Here is a 17,815-nt window from a genome sequence, read left to right on the forward strand (position 1 = left end):
AACTCTCACTTTACACAAAAATCACAGAAATGGATTAAAGACTTAAATCAAGACCTGAAACTGTGAAACTACTAGAAGAAAATGTTGGGGAAACTCTCCAGGACATTGGTCTGGGCAAAAATGTTTTGTATAAGGCCTCAAAAGCGCAGGCAACCAAAATGGACAGTTGGGATTACATCAAGCTGAAAAGCTGCACAGCAAAATAATCAACATAGTAAAAAACAACCCGAAGAATGAGAAAAAATATTTGAAAACTATCCACTTGATAAGGGATTCATAACCTGAATATATAAGGAGCTCAAACAACTCAATAGCTAAGTTGTATCACTTCAAACTATATTCTTAGAAATGTAAGCTATTAATTATAATCAACAGGATAACCACTACGAAAAATCTTTAAAACATTACAGAAAAGAAAACGAGGGGATTCAAATGGAATACTAGCAAAATCAATCAAATACAAAACACTATTGGAGGAATTTAGGGGAAAAAAGATTGAAACTTACAGAAAACAAATAGCAAAGTGACAGAAGTGGTTCCTAATCAGAAATCATTTTGAATTTAAATGTATTTAATTCACCAACTGAAAGAGAGATTGGCAGAATGGATTTTAAAAACATGACCCAACTACATGGTATCTACAGGTGACTTAAATCCAAAGACACAACGAGATTTACAGTGAAAGGATGATGGAAAAATATTTTCCATGAATTAGTAACCAATAGAAAGCTGGCATGGCTGAGATTGTGCCACTACTCTCCAGTCTGGGCAATAAGAGCGAAACTCTGTCTCAAAAAAAACCCCCAAAAAACAGATAGCTGGCATGACTACTAATACCAGAAAATAAGACTTTATAGGACTTTAAGTCAAAACTTGTTACAAGAGATAAAAAAAAAGGACATTATGTATTGATAAAAGGTCAATCCATCAAAAACATTATAAGAATTATAAAGACACAAACGCCAAACAGCAGATCTCCAAAACATATGAAGCAAACATTGAACTGAAGGGAGAAAGAGATCGAAAATAACGGAGGCTGGGCATGATGGCTCACGCCTGTAATCCAGGCACTTTGGGAGGTCGAGGTGGATAGATCAGTTGAGGTCAGGAGTTCAGGGTCGGCCTGGCCAACATGGCAAAACCCCATCTCTACTAAAAATAAAAAACAAAAATACAAAACTCAGCTGGGCATGGTGGCAGGTGCCTGTAGTCCCAGCTACTTGGGAGGCTGAGGCAGGGGAATTGCTTGAACACGGGAGGCAGAGGTTACAGTGAGCTGAGATCATGCCACTGCACTCCAGCCTGGGCGATGGAGTAAGACTCCATCTCAAAAAAGTTAAATAAAATAATAGCTGGAGACCTCAATACCCCAGTGTCGATAATGGAACATCTAAACATAACAAGAAGGAAACAGCAGACTTGAACAACACTATCAACCATCTAAACCTAAGGGACACAAATCAAGTCTCAATCACTTGGGGTCAGGAATTTGAGACCAGCCTGGCCAACATGGTGAAACTCTGTCTCTACTAATAATACAAAACCGGCTGGCCAAGCGCGGTGGCTCATACCTGTAATCCCAGCACTTTGGGAGGCTGAGGCGGGTAGATCACCTGAGGTCAGGAGTTCAAGACCAGCCTGGCCAACATGGTGAAACCCGGTCTCCACTAAAAATACAAAAATTAGCTGGGTATAGTGGCAGGTGCTATAATCTCAGATACTCAGGAGGCTGAGGCAGGAGAATTGCTGGAACCCAGGAGGCAAAGGTTGCAGTGAGCCGAGATTGCACCATTGCACTCCAGCCCGGGGGAAAACAGCAAGACTCCGTCTCAAAAAAATAAAAATAAAAATACAAAAACTAGCCGGGTGTGGTGGTGGGTACCTGTAATCCCAGCTACTTGGAAGGCTGAGGCAGGAGAATCGCTTAAAACTGGGAGGTGGAGGGCTGGGCGCTGTGGCTCACGCCTGTAATCCCAGCACTTTGGGAGGCCGAGGCAGGTGGATCACGAGGTCAGGAGATCGAGACCATCCTGGCTAACATGGTGAAACCCTGTCTCTAGTAAAAAATACAAAAATTAGCCGGGTGTGGTGGCGGGCGCCTGTAGTCCCAGCTACTCAGGAGGCTGAGGCAGGAGAATGTGGTGAACCTGGGAGGCGGAGCTTGCAGTGAGCCGAGATCGCACCACTGTACTCCAGCCTGGGCGACAGAGAGAGACCCTATCTCAAACAAAACAAAACAAAACAAAAAACAACAAAAAAACAACAACTGGGAGGTGGAGGTTGCAGTGAGCTGAGATCACGCCACTGCACTCTAGCCTGGGCAACAGAGAGAGACCCTGTAAAAAAAAAAAAAAAAAGGAAAAATAGAATCAACAAAACTGAAAGTTGATTCTTTGAAGAGGCTAACAAAATTGACTTACCTTTACCTATAAAGCTAAAGATGATTAAGCTATATTTAGAAAAAGAAAACATAAATAACTATCAGAAATGAACACAGGGACACTACCACTAACCTTACAGAAATAAATGCCAGTGCATTAGATAAACTGGATGAAATGGACAAATTCCCTAGAAACACTCAATTACCACAACTGACTCAAGAAAAAATAGAAAATTTGAACAGATCTACAACAGGCAGTGATTGAATCAGCGATAAAAAACCTCCAACAAAGACAAGACTAGCACCACATGCCTTCACTGTTGAATTCCACAAAACCTTTAAATAATTAATACCAAAATCTTTCTCAAACTCTTCCAGTAAACATCAGAGGAAGGAAAACTTTCTAACCCATTTTATGAAGCCAGCACTACCCTGATACCAAAGTCAGACAACGGCACCACAAGAAAACTAGAGACTAATCTCTTCTTGATGCAAAAATCCTCAACAAAATATTAGCAAAGTAAAATCAACAAATTATTATAAAGGATTATTCACTATGGCCAGGTAGAATTCATCCCAGCAATGAAAGTGTGGTTCAATATACAAATATTAATCAATATATGACATTAATAGACTAAAGGAGAAAAACCACAGGTTCATTTTGATGCCAAAAAAAAAAAAATTGGCAAAATTCACCATTTCATAACAAAAACACTTGCCAAATTTAGAAGGTACTTCTTCAACATGATAAAGGGTATTTATGAAAACTCACAGCTGGCCGGGCACAGTGGCTCATGCCTGTAATCCCAGCATTTCGGCAGGCCGAGGCGGGTGGATCACGAGATTAGGAGATCAAGACCATCCTGGCTAACACGGTGAAACTCCATCTCTACTAAAAATACAAAAAATTAGCCCACGTGGTGGCGTGTGACTGTATCCAAACTACTCCAGAGGCTGAGGCAGGAGAATCACTTGAACCCGGGAGGCAGAGGTTGCAGTGAGCCAAGATCACTGCACTCCAGCCTGGGTGACACAGCAAGACTCCATCTCAAAAAAAAAAAAAAAAAAAAAAGGAAAACAGAAAACCCACAGCTAACATCACACTCAATGGTGAGAGATGAAAACTTTCTCCCTAAGATCGGGAACAAGAGAAGGATGCCCACTTTTACCACTGCTGCTCAGCATTGTGCTGAATGTTCTAGCCACAACAATTAGGTAAGAAAAAAGAAAAGGTAGTCAAATTGGAAAAGAAATAAAACTATCTCTATGCACAGATGACATCATCCTATATATAGAAAATCCCAAAGAATACACAAAATAAGTACTAAAGCTATTAATTCAGCAAAGTTGCAGGAGAAAAGACCAACACACAAAATCAGTTGTTTGTATACACTAGCAATGAACAATCTGGAAACATAGTTAGGAAAAACAATTCCATTTACAATAGTAGCCAAAAGAACAAAATAGCTAGGAATAAATTTAACCAAGGAAACAAAACATTAGAAGTATTTAAAACTGCTAAAAATTGCAAACCATTGTTGAAGGAAATTAAACAAGACATAAATAAATGGAAATGCATTCTGTGCTCATGGATTGAAATACAGTATTGTTAAGATGGCAATATTAACCAAAGTAATCTGCAGATTCGATGCAATTCCTATCAAACGCCCAATGGTCTTTTCGCTTTTTGAAAAGCTGATCCTTAAATTTTTTTTTTTGACACACTGTCTCAAAAACAAGTGTCAGTATCGCCCAGGCTGGAGTGCAGTGGCACGATCCCTAAATTCTTTACTTTCATAAAATATTCAAAAGCAACTTCATGCAATTCCCACAGTTATATTTTCATTTTAATACAGACAACATTCTGAAGTTCAAAGAATTTTTGGCAGTACAGGTGCAGTGGCTCACGCTTGTAATCCCAACACTTTGGGAGGCTGAGGCAGGCAGGTCACCTGAGGTCAGGAGTTTGAGACCAGCCTGGCCAACATGGTGAAACCCCGTCTCTACTAAAAATACAAAAATACAAAATACAAAACTTAAAATACAAAAATTAGCCGGGCGTGGTGGTGCGCACCAGTAGTCCTGGCTACTCGGGAGGCTGAGGCGGGAGAATCATTTGAACCCGGGAGGTGCAGCCTGGGCAACTGTGAATCTCAAAAAAAAAAAAAAAAAAAAAAAAAAAAAAAGTTACTGGTCGTTAGTTAATAAACAGTGCTTTAAAAATTCTCATCAGTGAAATAATTTTTATTTATTTTTTTGAGACAGTCTTGCTCTGTCGCCCAGGCTGGAGTGGCAGTGGCACCATCTAAGCTCACTGCAGGGTCCGCCTCCCTGGTTCATGCCATTCTCCCGCCTCCTGAGTAGCTGGGACTACAGGCGACTGCCACCACTAATTGGACTGCCTGGCTAATTTTGTTTTTCTATTTTTAGTAGAGACAAGGTTTCACCGTGTTAGCCAGGATGGTCTTGATCTCCTGACCTCGTGATCTCCCCGCCTCAGCCTCCCAAAGTGCTGGGATTACAGGTGTGAGCCACAGCACCCAGCCAATAATTTTTATTTCTTATAGAAGTAGTTTTTAAAAGTTGAATTCTTTACTAAATTATTCCTATGGCTTTGTTCTGTTGACTATCATGTGCCAGACTATGAGTTGCTGACAGATAGTGATTAGGACACAGTACTTGTCCTAAAGGAGTGTATTATATACTTGGGTTTTTAGTCTGACAAAGTGCTAAAATTGATATTCATAAGCGTGGGATCATTCAAGTCTTCACTAAGCTTAAATCTGAAACTTTCTGGATTATTTTGGGGTTGAAAAACAAATGTTTCATATACAACCTGCATATCAAAATGTTTATAATGTAAATATTACCACTCATACAATATCATTCATATTTCCTTGTAATTGTAATCAGTGTTAAGTGTTGTTTCTTGGTTTCCAAATCAAATATTCTTATTCAGCAAGAATCACGAGTTGAAGTTCAAGCCCCAGTGATGATTCAGATGTGCAGTTCCTACATTGTGTAATGACCATGTAACGTCTAGTGTAATTTTCTGAATGTTTTCTGAATGCTGTACACAGCAAGAGTTTCTTCTTACTGCACTCTCGTGAGCAATGATGAACTTTTTGAGCACACAGCTTTGAGACTAGACCCACACACACAACTTGTAACAATCAATTTTTTTTTTTTTGTTTTGGAGATGGAGTTTCACTCTTGTTACCCAGGCTGGAATGCAATGGCACGATCTTGGCTCACCGCAACCTCTGCCTCCTGGGTTCAAGCAATTCTCCTGCTTCGGTCTCCTGAGTAGCTGGGATTACAGGCATGGGCCACCACACCTGGCTAATTTTGTATTTTTAGTGGAGATGGGGTTTCTCCATGTTGGTCAGGCTGGTCTCGAACTCCCGAACTCAGGTGATCCACCCGCCTCAGCCTCCCAAAGTGCTAGAATTACAGGTGTGAGCCACCACACCTGGCCGTAACAATCAACTTTTATTGATATGAAAAGTAGTCATTAAAAAAACAGGGTTTCCTACAATGTAGGTGATCCATTTAATGAATGTAGTCCAAATTATCAGGACTCAAGCAAGAATTATAGCGAATTAGTTGTTACAGAAAACAATATATTATCAACTCTACTCCAAAGTGGGCTTACTTTGGCCATTTTTGTGCAAAAATATTTACTAGATCATGTGTACCAGATTGTTCACATACACGATCACTTATTTTTCTTTACAAATGAAATATGGTTCAATAGGTGTCACTTGTTGAGAAGATAAATTTGTTATTTTACTTTTAAAAATAGACATGGGATCTCACTATGTTGCCCTCTTGGTCTTTAACCCCTGGGCTCAAGGAGTTCAAGCAATCTTCCTGCCTTGGCCTCCCAGTGTGCCTGGACATTAATGTTTATTTTAAATGCCATAACGCATTTAACCCGCATTTATCAGAACAAACTAGGCAAGTAGTATAATAAACTATTTTGTAAGATGAATATTTTGCTCTTTAAACTGCTTAAAAGAGATACACACTACTTTTGGAAAAAAACTTTATTAAACACTCAAGAGTATACTTCTCAAAATCACAGAAGAGTTTCCAAATACAAGTGTTAGAAGGAGAAAACAACAACAAAAAGCTAAAAGCCAATCAGAAACAGTTCGGGTGTGCAGAGGACTGCAGGGGGACAGGGACTGCACATGGGAAGGAGCCACTTTTGTATTCCATAATTTGATCTTGTGCTAGAATGCATGCTTTTTTTTCCTCCAAATGAGGAATTCATTTCAAATAGGAATTTCTTTTATTCTCCTGGAACTAAAATGCTTAGTGCTATCCCTAACATCAACCATGGGATTTTTGAAGTTATCCCAAATTTGCAATGCATAAAGCACTTTTACGTATCTTCCAGTTGTAGATCGGAATAGCAAAAGTGAATGCTATGACCAAAATTTTTACCCTCCTAAATAAAGACGTTCCCTTCTAGAGAGCAAATCTACCGTAAAATGTCAAAACTAAAAGAGAATAAAATGAAAGGAAAAAACCTAGAAAAATATCCTAAAATATCAAATGCAGTCATTTCTAAATATAAGCCATAATTAGAGCTTTACCTATTGTTCTTATTGTTCCTATGCTGCTTCTACAATGTTACATCAACTATACTTAGCTTTACTCTCCCAAAATCTTGGCCATGAAGCCTTCTGAGTGTGCTTTCCAATGTGCCAGAACCAGAGGGCATTCCAAGGTTTCTCACATTTCCTGTTTATGGAGACAGCTGTTTCACTAACTTGCAGCACTTGTAAATGCTTTGAAAGCTGATCACATACTATATTCTTGACTTAATACTTTGGTAAGCCTGGCTATGTATCTTTCTATAAACCTCACCTAACCTTTGATGTTACTATAACCTTATCTTTGACTTAACCCATATACATTTACTCATAATCTTGATTTAAACTCATGCTATAAAACTGTAGCACGAAAGGGATTTCTCTTTAGTGCTTCAGGAAAATCAGCTCATGGATTACTGCCAACCAAAGTATAGTAGATTCTTTAAACAATGTAACACCTCCTATCTGCAGACTCCCACAGACCTCACATCCAGGGCTCCCATCCTTCCCAGGTTCTGCCAAGGATGTTGGGGTCTGTTGCCTGGTCAATCAAGCACTTCACTTGAGTTTCTTCTGAAAGCCCACCCTCTGGTTCTCGGGCACGAATGTTGTGATCTTTGCTTCCTCGTGCCACAGCCACATAGTCTCTGAAAGCAGGCGCCTTCTCGTGACCCAGTAGCAGCTCATCACTGGAAAAAGAACAAACAGAAAACACAAAGCATGTGTTATTTTCCTTTGTTGCCTGCATTCCTAGTGATCCTATCCAAACACATTCCCCATGTCATCACTCACAGAGTCTTTTCTGTGGCTTATAACCTTTCAGTAAAAGATTGGATCTGTAGGAAAACAGAACAAGAATTATGCTGCTCAAGTTTTTGTGTGAATGTAAGCCTTCACTTCTCCTGAATGAATTCCTAGGATTCACCTAGGAGTGGCATTGCTGGGTTCACAATGATAACTCTATGTTTAACTTTGTGAAGAACTGCCACCTTCCCACAGCAGATGCACCCTTTCCCACTCCCACCAGCAGAGTATGAGGAGTCCACCTTCTCTACATCCTCAACATTTGTTAGATTCCTTTCTTTTTAATTAAAAAAAAAAAGAAAGTTTTAAAAATTTTTGGTAGAGACAGGGTCTTGCTATATTGCCCAGGCTAGACTTGAACTCCTGGGATGTAGTTATCCTCCTGCCTTGGCCTCCCAAAGTGCTGGGATTACAGGTATGAGCCACTGCATTAGCCCCATTTTAAAATTATAGCCATCTGGCAAGGCGTGGTGGCTCACCCGAGGTCAGGAGTTCAAGACCAGCCTGGCCAACATGGCGAAACCCCATTTCTACTAAAAATACAAAAATTACCAGGTGTGGTAGCATGCACCTGTAATTCCAGTTACTCAGGAGGCTGGGACAGGAGGATTACTTGAACCCAGGAGGTGGAGGTTGCAGTGAGCCTGGGTGACAGAGCAAGACTTTGTCTCAAAAATTAATTAATTAAACAATAGCCATCTTAGCAGGTGTGAGGTAGTATCTCACTTGGATTTCCCTGATGACTAGTGATGCTGAGCATTTTTTCATGCGCTTATTGGCCATTTGTATATTTTCATTAGAGAAATGTTAGTTCAAGTCTTTTGATCTTTTTTTTTTGAGACAGGGTCTTGCTCTGTCACCCAGGCCGGAGTGCAATGGCACGATCTCGGCTTACTGCAACCTCTGCCTCCTGGGTTCAAGTGATCCTCCTGCCTCAGCCTCCCTAGTAGCTGAGATTACAGGCGTGAGCCACTGAGCCCAGCCCTGACCATTTTTAATTGTCGATCTACTATTAGGCTCTAAGAGTTTTAAAATGTATTCTAGATACAAGTCCCTTATCAGATATATGACTTGCAAATATTTTATCCCATTCTTTTTTTTTTTTTTTTTTTTTGAGACGGAGTCTCGCTCTGTCGCCCAGGTTGGAGTGCAGTGGCCGGATCTCAGCTCACTGCAAGCTCCACCTCCCAGGTTTACGCCATTCTCCTGCCTCAGCCTCCTGAGTAGCTGGGACTACAGGCGCCCGCCACCTCGCCTGGCTAGTTTTTTGTATTTTTAGTAGAGACGGGGTTTCACCGTGTTAGCCAGGATGGTCTCGATCTCCTGACCTCGTGATCCGCCCGTCTCGGCCTCCCAAAGTGCTGGGATTACAGGCTTGAGCCACCGCGCCCGGCTATTTTATCCCATTCTAAAGGCTGAAACACTTTCCTGATAGCATTCTGTGAAGCACAAAATTGTTTAATTTTGATGAAGTCCAATGTATGTATTTGTTTCTTCCTTGTGCTTTCAGTGTCATACCTAAAAAATGGCAAGTATCACAACAAAATCCAAGGTCAGGATGATTTACTCCTATTCCTATTTTTTTTTTTTTTTTAAGACAGAGTCTCGCTTTGTCGCCCAGGCTGGAGTACAGTGGCGCCATCTTGGCTCACTGCAACCTCCACCTCCCGGGGTTCAAGTCATTGTCCTGCCTCAGCCTTCCTAATAGCTGGGATTACAGGTGCGCATCACCATGCCCAGCTAATTTTTGTATTTTCAGTAGAGACGGGGTTTCACCTTGATGGCCAGGGTGGTCTCGAACTCCTGACCTCAAGTGATCCACTCGCCTTGGCCTCCCCAAAGTGTTGGGATTAGAGGCGTTAAGTCACCACGCCCAGCTGATTTACTCCTACTACTAAGTGTTTTATAGTTTTGACTCTTGCATTTAGCTCTTTGATCCATTCTGAATTAATTTTTCCACATGGTGTGAAACAGGGACCTAACTTCATTCTTTTGCCAGTGCTATTTGTTGGAAAGGTCACTGAATGGTCTTGGCACCCTTGTCAAAAATAAGTTGACCACAGACTGCCACTATTACTTAATTCTAAAGTCCAACTTTTTTCCTTCCTGTGAATCATCTCCATAAATTTATATTTGCTTTAGACCTCAACAAGAAAAAATTTTAAAGCTAACCTAAAAGCCAACTCAAATTGGAGTCTCATCTAACAAGTCCACACCGTGCTTTTCATACCTAGGTACTATGTCCATCAGGGTCAAATGCCCTAAAAAGGACAAAAGCAAATTTAAAACCTAAGTCTCCTCATGCATATAACAATATTCTGGCCTAAGAGCACACCTTCTGTTTCTCCAATTGGCACCACTGTTCCAGGGACTGAGTGTAAGCCTGAAGACATACGTCACAGTTGCAGGCCTCGCCCTGGCTTTCAGGAAGTCAGCCTCTCTAAGCCCTGCTTTCCTCCTCAATGAAAGCAGAGAAGTCATGCTAACAGAATATCAAGTGCTCAGCACTTTGTACATATGTTGGTTCCTCGAGAAACAGTAGCATGTTGGTAGTCCGTTAGTTTTTTCCACATATAAAAATCTTACCAAGTAATGACTGCTGGATTGGCACCTGCTAACTTTCTCTTAGCGTAACATATTTTCTGTCGGGGATACCAATTTTTTTCAGCAACATTTATTTCTTGAATCCATGATCCTCCTTTTTTCAGCATTTTCTGTTCAAAATTCTAAAAGAAAAGAATATGATTTTCCCGGCTGATTATAATGGTACATACAATCATGTCCAAACAGATTAAATCCAGTAATGATCTTAAACAAACATCTATAACCAGGAGCAGCCTTGCTTTATTGTCTACAGCTACAAAGCTGTTCATATAGACTCCATGGTGCACACATCACGAGACGAGGGGCCTCAGCAGGCCCCTTATTTCTCCAAATAAAGGTTTTGCCTCTTAACTTTTTTTTTTTTTTTTGAGGCAGAGTTTCGCTCTTGTCGCCCAGGCTGGAGTGCAGTGGCGTGATCTTGGCTCACTGCAACCTCTGCCTCCCAGTTTCAAGCCATTCTCCTGCCTTAGCCTCCCAAGGAACGGGGATTATAGGCGTGCGTTACCACACCAAGCTAATTTCTGTATTTTTAGTAGAGACAGGGTTTCACCATGTTGGCCAGGCTGGTCTCCAACTCCTGACCTCAGGTGATCCTCCCGTCTCTGCCTCCCAAAGTTTTGGGATTATAGGCGTGAACCACTGGGCCCGGCCTCTGGTTTTCAAGCCAGACAATCCTAAATACTAATTTTGAGAAATGCTGTACAAAATAATGTAAATATTTTCATCAACATGACTCAATGCACTTCCATCATACACGGGAGATACCAGCTCGATCACAGGGACACTGTCACAAAAGTGAAAAGTGCACATGAAACAAAACCTACTTTCCAGTCAAAGGAAGGCTCCTTGACAAACACATCCATGGTGTTGGTGAGCAGGCCAGGGTCTGAGCGGAAGGCCCGGAGCGCGTGTACCATGACGCTGTACATAAGGCCCATTTCTTTCATTGGTAACATCAGATTGATAAACTGGCGAGTTAGCCGAAAAGGCATCAACTCAGGGACTGGCAGAAACTAAACAAGAAAAAAAGGCAAGCAGCAGAATATGTAAGCCAGAACTCTCAAAGTACCGAGCACAAACAGCAGCAACCTCTCATAGTTACTGTTCACATTTAGTAACAATATAGACTCTGCTTCCCTTGAAATCAGCTACACAGATGTGAGTTCCTACACTCAGGAGTAACCACCTTAGCTTGCATTATCCCTCAGCGCAAAACCCACGTGCGCAGGATACAGGCCGCAGATATTGAGAAGGATGGATCCAAACATTCAGAGGTTAACCAGAGAAAAGATCTGTATCACATTTTTTACCAGACATTTTTATTATGGGGCTTCCTAAAACTTCCTTAGAGTCTTCCTTTGACCTGCGAACACATTTGATTCCCGGTTCTGATGATATCATTGATCACCATGACTTCTGTGACCTGACTGAACAAGGCTGAACAAAGTGATTATCCCTTTCTGCAATCAATGACCATGACAAAACGAACCTAATATGTTGTTTTTCCTTAAAAACTGTCTATTTCTGGAGGGTGTTGAAAGTCCTATGATGACTCTCGCCTCGCCCAGGATCACGAGAGCACAGCAAGCGCACCTGTGTAGCGGATCCAAATGCATGCCCAAAGTCGATCCCAATCATGCCGCCAGTCTCCATGGCCACCATAAAGTTGTTCAGATGTCTGTCTCCAATCCCGAGGATCCAGTGGCTGATGCATATCAGAGCATGAGAGCTGGCAAAGTGGGAGCGGAGTGCCAGGAAAGCCTCGGGGCTTGTACTCATCCTCACAAAGGCCCGCCTGCAAGAGAGACACAGCTGTGCGGCTGCTGTGATCCTGCTAAGGGTGAGGGCAGAAGGGTACTTACTTTAAGAGATCGGCAGGCACTTTACTTTCTCGTTTTCTAAAAGAGGTGATTGTTTCAGTACGATTAGCTCCCCTATGATTTAATAATAGAAACATCTAATTAGAAAAAATTCTCTGACTTAAAATTTAAATTTTAAAACTTTTTGTTTATACTGAGACTCAAATATCAAATAACCTTGATGATCTCTCTGAGGCAAAGCTTTCTAAGAATCAAAAGAAAACATGCAATTCGCAGAAGAACAAACTAACTAATACAAAGGAAAATCAAAACCAAACTTACTTATACATTAGCATGTAAGCTCCAACATCATGTTTTCCTGACATTTTTGTCAGCCAATCTCTATATTCACACAGCGGTGCCTTGGGATCACTAGTAAGTGAGAAAAGGGGAATCGGAATTAGGAAGATTTTAGCATTATGTGATTTCAAAGACAAAGATCACCAAGAAGTCACTGAAAAATAGCAAAGCAGCAGGAAAAAATATGACTTTTAACCATATTCAATATTAATACTGAACCCACATTACTCTGGATCTTGAATTTCAATATACCATTATTCATGCTTAATTACTCCTAAAGAAATCCAAGCTATTGCCTACGAAAAATTTAGGTACAAAACCATTAAATACAATAAATTTCCCACTGACATAGAGAGGAGTAAGATGAACTAAACATAACTGTTTATTAACCAGGCATGCAATTCTGCAACTTTGACCTAGAAAGAACCATAACAAGAGGGCGACAGCACAACAGGCAGCTGCTGGAAGCCTCGGGCCATGTCACTACCACAGCCAAAAAGCCCACACAGTTTTGCTAAAGATGGATTATGTCTGTTTTTATCCTTATTTAGACCACTTCCACTTCTTTTTCTTTTTTTTTTTTTTTGAGATGAAGTCTCGCTCTGTCGCCAGGCGAGTGCAGTGGTGCGATCTCGGCCCACTGTAACCTCCGCCTCCTGGATTCAAGCGATTCTCCTGCCTCAGCTTCCTGACTAGATGGGATTACAGGCAAATGCCACCACGTCCAGCTAATTTTTGTATTTTCAGTAGAGACGGGTTTTCACCATGTTGGCCAGGCTGGTCTTGAATGCCTGACCTCGTGATCTGCCCGCCTCAGCCTCCCAAAGTGCTGGAATTACAGGCGTGAGCCACCACGCCCGGTCACTTTTTCTTTCTTTTGAGACTCTGTCGCCCAGGCTGGAGTGCAGCGGTGCAATCTCAGCTTGCTGCAACCTCCACCTCCTGGGTTCAAGCAATTCTCATGCCTCAGCCTCCTAAGTGGCTGGGATTACAGGCGCCCGCCAATACGCCCAGCTAATTTTTGTATTTTCAGTAGAGACAGGGTTTCGCCATCTTGACCAGACTGGTCTTGAGTTCCTGACGTCAGGCGATCCGCCCACCTCGGCCTCCCAAAGTGCTGGGATTACAGGCGTAAGCTGCTGCGCCTGGCCAGTGCCACATCTTTCTTCATATCTCCAACATGTAGATATACACACAATCCATAGTAAATATGAGAAAATATTTTTTCTTTTTCTTCCAATAACCTTCTGCACTCCTATGAGAAAGTATTTTCTTAAATGACAATGGATGCTTAAGTGAACTTGAAAAGCTGTTTTCAGTGTTTCCTAGGAAAAAGGCAGCACCTGGGCAGTGGGAAACAATGTTATATACGTATGTTCAGGTACTTTTGTAAGGAAAGCTTTAACAAGTTTTCCCAATAAAATCTAAAGACAGAACAGCTTCATGTGTGACTTAGCAATTCAATCACTTCAGGTGAAATAAATCTTTTCTAAGTTGCTACTAAAGTTAACTTTAAAAGTAGTCCCCTCCATCTTAAAATTCTCTCCTCCTAAAGTGAGATGAAAATTCTTAGGTTATAAAACCGTAGGCTGGGCGCAGTAGCTCAGGCCTGTAATCCCAGTACTTTAGAAGGCCAAGGAGGGCAGATCATGAGGTCAAGTGATCAAGATCATCCTGGCCAACATGGTGAAAACCCATCTCTACTAAATACAAAAATTAGCTGGGCATGGTGGCGCACGCCTGTAATCCCAGCTACTCGGGAGGCTGAGGCAGGAGAATTGCTGGAACCCGGGAGGCGGAGATTGCAGTAAGCCGAGGTCACACCACCGCACTCCAGTCTGGCGACAGAGACACTGTCTCAAAAAATCAAAACACTGTAACATGCTGAATTAAGAAAATAATAGCAAGGATTTTAATAATGGGTACTGGAAGTGCCCTGTAAAAAGGCAGTTGGAAATTATTTACATAATTCCATTATGTAAGGTGCTTTCAATTCTCCTGGTACCTATATCAACCCTGTGTGGTTCCACGCTACCATCCCGTCCCACAAATGCAGACAGGTACCACAGGAAAGGCGACACTTGCTTGGCACCTGCATTGTCAGGCAGAGGCTCAGTGCCAGGGCCAGATCTGAATTTGTGAGACTCCAGGAAGCATGCTCATCAGTTGCCCCGTATTCCAGGGAAAGTAGAAACAATTCTAAGCAAAGGACTCAAATGTCTGGAACTAAAAGTTGGTGAACACTGCCCTGTAGAGTAATTATCACCTGGGAATATGAGTTTGATAAGAATACGTTTGATTTTTTCAGAAATCTTTCCTGACTGAAGGGAACACTGCTCCTATTTAAAAACTTTTTAGGAAAGAATCAGAGGACATCAAAGAGAAAGAGGCCCTGAAGCTGTTCCTTCATCCTACAGCTTCGTCACCCAAACCTGTCAACTTCGGTTGTCAAAATCTGTCAACCCTCAAAATGTTTCTCACGTTGTCCTTATTTTTTTTTTACAAAAACAAAAAGGAAATAAAAAAAACTTGTGGTTAATATACATGTTAATTGTAGAAAACTTGGAAAATAGAGAAAAGGATAAAGAAAAATAAAAAAGCATCCATATCATGACTAGTAATCCCAGCTACTCCACTTTACAGGCTAAGTGACACAGGACAGGTTACTTGACCTTTCTGGGCCTCAGCTTCCTCATCTGTATAGCAGTGATAATAATACTCACTTACCTTGTAGGTTGTTGGTGAGAAGTAAATTGGTTCATACACGTTAAAAATTGAGAACAGTGCCTATCCCACAGAAAATGTTTTACTACATGTTATCTGCTAATTTTATTATTATTTCCTTCAACAATTTTTCTTCCCCCCACCCAAAGTTAACATATATTTTGTATTATGGTAAAATATCTGCAACTACTGGTTAGCAGCCAGCACTCCATTTGGTTTATTGACCCAGCCAGCAGACTGCGGGGCAGGCAGTGTGGGCTCTCGAGCGCGCCTGTCACGGCCCCGACCTGCCACTGGAGAAGTGAGGGGAGGCGACTGCTGGGGGAGCAGGGCGTGTGGCCGCCCTTACCTCAGGTAAGCCGCCTTCTCCTCTTGGGACATGGTGTTCAAAAGAAGGTCCTTCAAGGTAACAGTATTTTCAAGCCACTCAATTAATCCTAACCTGAAAGGGAGAATAAAAGGTTAACGAGTAAACCCAAACTGCTCTTTCTTCACTAGAAAAACAGTCCCGTGGACGCCAAGCAATGTGCAGCAGCCTACTGGCTGGGAGCAGCCTGGCAGTTACCTGGAAGTCATGGGCACCACGCTGTAGGTCCTCAGCTGCAGGGCCCTCTGGCTGCAGGCGGAGTCTTGGGCCAGGATCCCATTCATGACCTGGAAGAGCTGCTCCACACGCTGGTCCTGCCGCAGGTCCTCGCCACCCTTCACCAGGAAAGGGTGCTCCCTCTCATTGTGGCCACGGATGATGATGCGCTTGGGCCTTCGCATAGACGCCATGACTGTCACCTTCAAAAATCAGAATGTCACCTCAGGGCACAGGCTAGTGACGTGTCAAACTCAGAGGGAAAAGCCACACTGGCTGTGAGCATTCCTCCGCGGGGCTGCCCTCTGAAGACAGTGCCAAAGAAGAGCAGAGCGTTCAGGCCAGCAACGAATTCCTGCTACCTGCTTGTGCCTGACTACTGTGCCTGCAGAAATGTTGTATTCCTGGTTATAAATACTTGCTTATGAATGTGGATACCCTTAGCAAGCAGCAACAGCCAACATGCAAACTTTCTACAGTGGTAAGCTAATGCTACACATATTTTATAGTGGATACTCACACACAGCTTACTCTTTGAGTTTATGGTATCTTAAATAGAATTGTTGTTCAAACACTGGAGACATTATATTAAGAAACTCAGGGCCGGGAGTGGTGGCTCATGCCTGCAATCTCAGCACTTTGGGAGGATGGGGCGGGTAGATCACCTGAGGTCAGGAGTTCGAGACCAGTCTGGTCAACATGGTGAAACCCTGTCTCTACTAAAAATACAAAAATTAGCCAGTTGTGGTGGCGCACACTTGTATCCCAGCTACTAGGGAGGCTGAGACATGGAGAATCGCCTGAACCCAGGGTGTGGAGGTTGCAATGAGCTGAGAATGCACCACTGCACTCTAGCCTGGGTGACAGAGTGGGACTCTTGTCTCAAACAAAGAAGAAAAAAAAAGGCCAGGCGCACTGTTTCACACCTGTAATCCCAGCACTTTGGGGAGGCAGAGGTGGATGGATCACGAGGTCAGGAGTTCAAGACCAGCCTGGTCAACATGGTGAAATCCTGTCTCTACTAAAAACTCAAAAAACAGCTGGGCGTGATGGCACACGCCTGTAATCCCAGCTACTTGGGAAGCTGAGGCAGGAGAATCATTTGAACCCGGGAGGCAGAGGTTGCAGTGAGCCGAGATTGCACCATTACACTCCAGCCCAAGCAACAGGGCAAGACTCCATCTCAGTAAATACGTTAAACTCGATATATCTGTGATCAACATGGGCTGTTGTCTCTTATTTACTAAAGGCAAACAGATCATTCTCGTATCTGAAGAACGTTCATCAGGACAGGGACTGGGTCACACACCCTCACACCTACCCGCTCATCAAACCCGGCGATTCGCACGTGGTACTCTGGCAACGGCTTTCCCCTACCGTCATACTGACCTAAAACAAACCAGAGCCTTGCTTAGGAACAGCTTGTTAGACAACTGCCTGTATTTTAAAACATGTCTCTTGATCTACTTTTTAAAAAGCCAATCTAACATAAAACTTTTTACTGAAAAGTTTTCATTTAAAGGAAACTGACTTTTAAAAAATGTTATTTCTTGGCCAGGCACAGCAGCTTACTCCTGTAATCCCAGCACTTTGGAGGGCCGAGGCGGGTGGATCATGAGGTCAGGAGATAGAGACCATCCTGGTTTACATGGTGAAACCCCGTCTCTACTTAAAATACAAAAAATTAGCCGGGCATGGTGGCAGCGCCTGTAGTCCCAGCTACTCGGGAGGCTGAGGCAGGAGAATGGTGTGAACTCAGGAGGCACAGCTTGCAGTGAGCCGAGATTGCGCCACTACACTCCAGCCTGGGCGACACGGCAAGACTCCAACTCAAAAAAAAAAAAAAAAAAGTTATTTCTCAATTTGACTGATTATGGAACTTAGCGCTCTATTCTAATAGCATGGACAAATCCTAAATAGAAAAATGATGCATTGACTAGAACACTGCATATTCTCA

General features: G+C 42.4%; 1 protein-coding gene across 4 annotated transcripts in view; it reads right to left on the reverse strand.

Moving 5' to 3' along the window:
* Positions 1–6,414: 6,414 nt before the first annotated feature.
* The window catches only part of PRKDC (protein kinase, DNA-activated, catalytic subunit), a 189,868-nt gene continuing 178,467 nt past the window's right edge, over positions 6,415–17,815 (reverse strand). For 2 of the 4 annotated variants that reach the window (XM_015145328.3, XM_015145327.2), the window contains exons 78-86: positions 17,180–17,247; positions 15,841–16,061; positions 15,625–15,717; positions 12,534–12,623; positions 12,255–12,326; positions 11,986–12,187; positions 11,217–11,405; positions 10,375–10,514; positions 6,415–7,673 (exon numbers count right to left, since the gene is read on the reverse strand). In XM_015145328.3, the coding sequence (XP_015000814.2) occupies positions 7,469–7,673; positions 10,375–10,514; positions 11,217–11,405; positions 11,986–12,187; positions 12,255–12,326; positions 12,534–12,623; positions 15,625–15,717; positions 15,841–16,061; positions 17,180–17,247 (1,280 nt within the window). In that variant the 3' untranslated portion in view covers positions 6,415–7,468. The remainder of the gene's footprint in view (positions 7,674–10,374; positions 10,515–11,216; positions 11,406–11,985; positions 12,188–12,254; positions 12,327–12,533; positions 12,624–15,624; positions 15,718–15,840; positions 16,062–17,179; positions 17,248–17,815) is intronic. The other 2 variants (XM_015145330.3, XM_015145329.3) reach the window with 1 other exon arrangement.

Source organism: Macaca mulatta, chromosome 8, assembly GCF_049350105.2.
Source record: "Macaca mulatta isolate MMU2019108-1 chromosome 8, T2T-MMU8v2.0, whole genome shotgun sequence".
In the NCBI taxonomy this organism is placed as follows: domain Eukaryota; kingdom Metazoa; phylum Chordata; class Mammalia; order Primates; family Cercopithecidae; genus Macaca; species Macaca mulatta.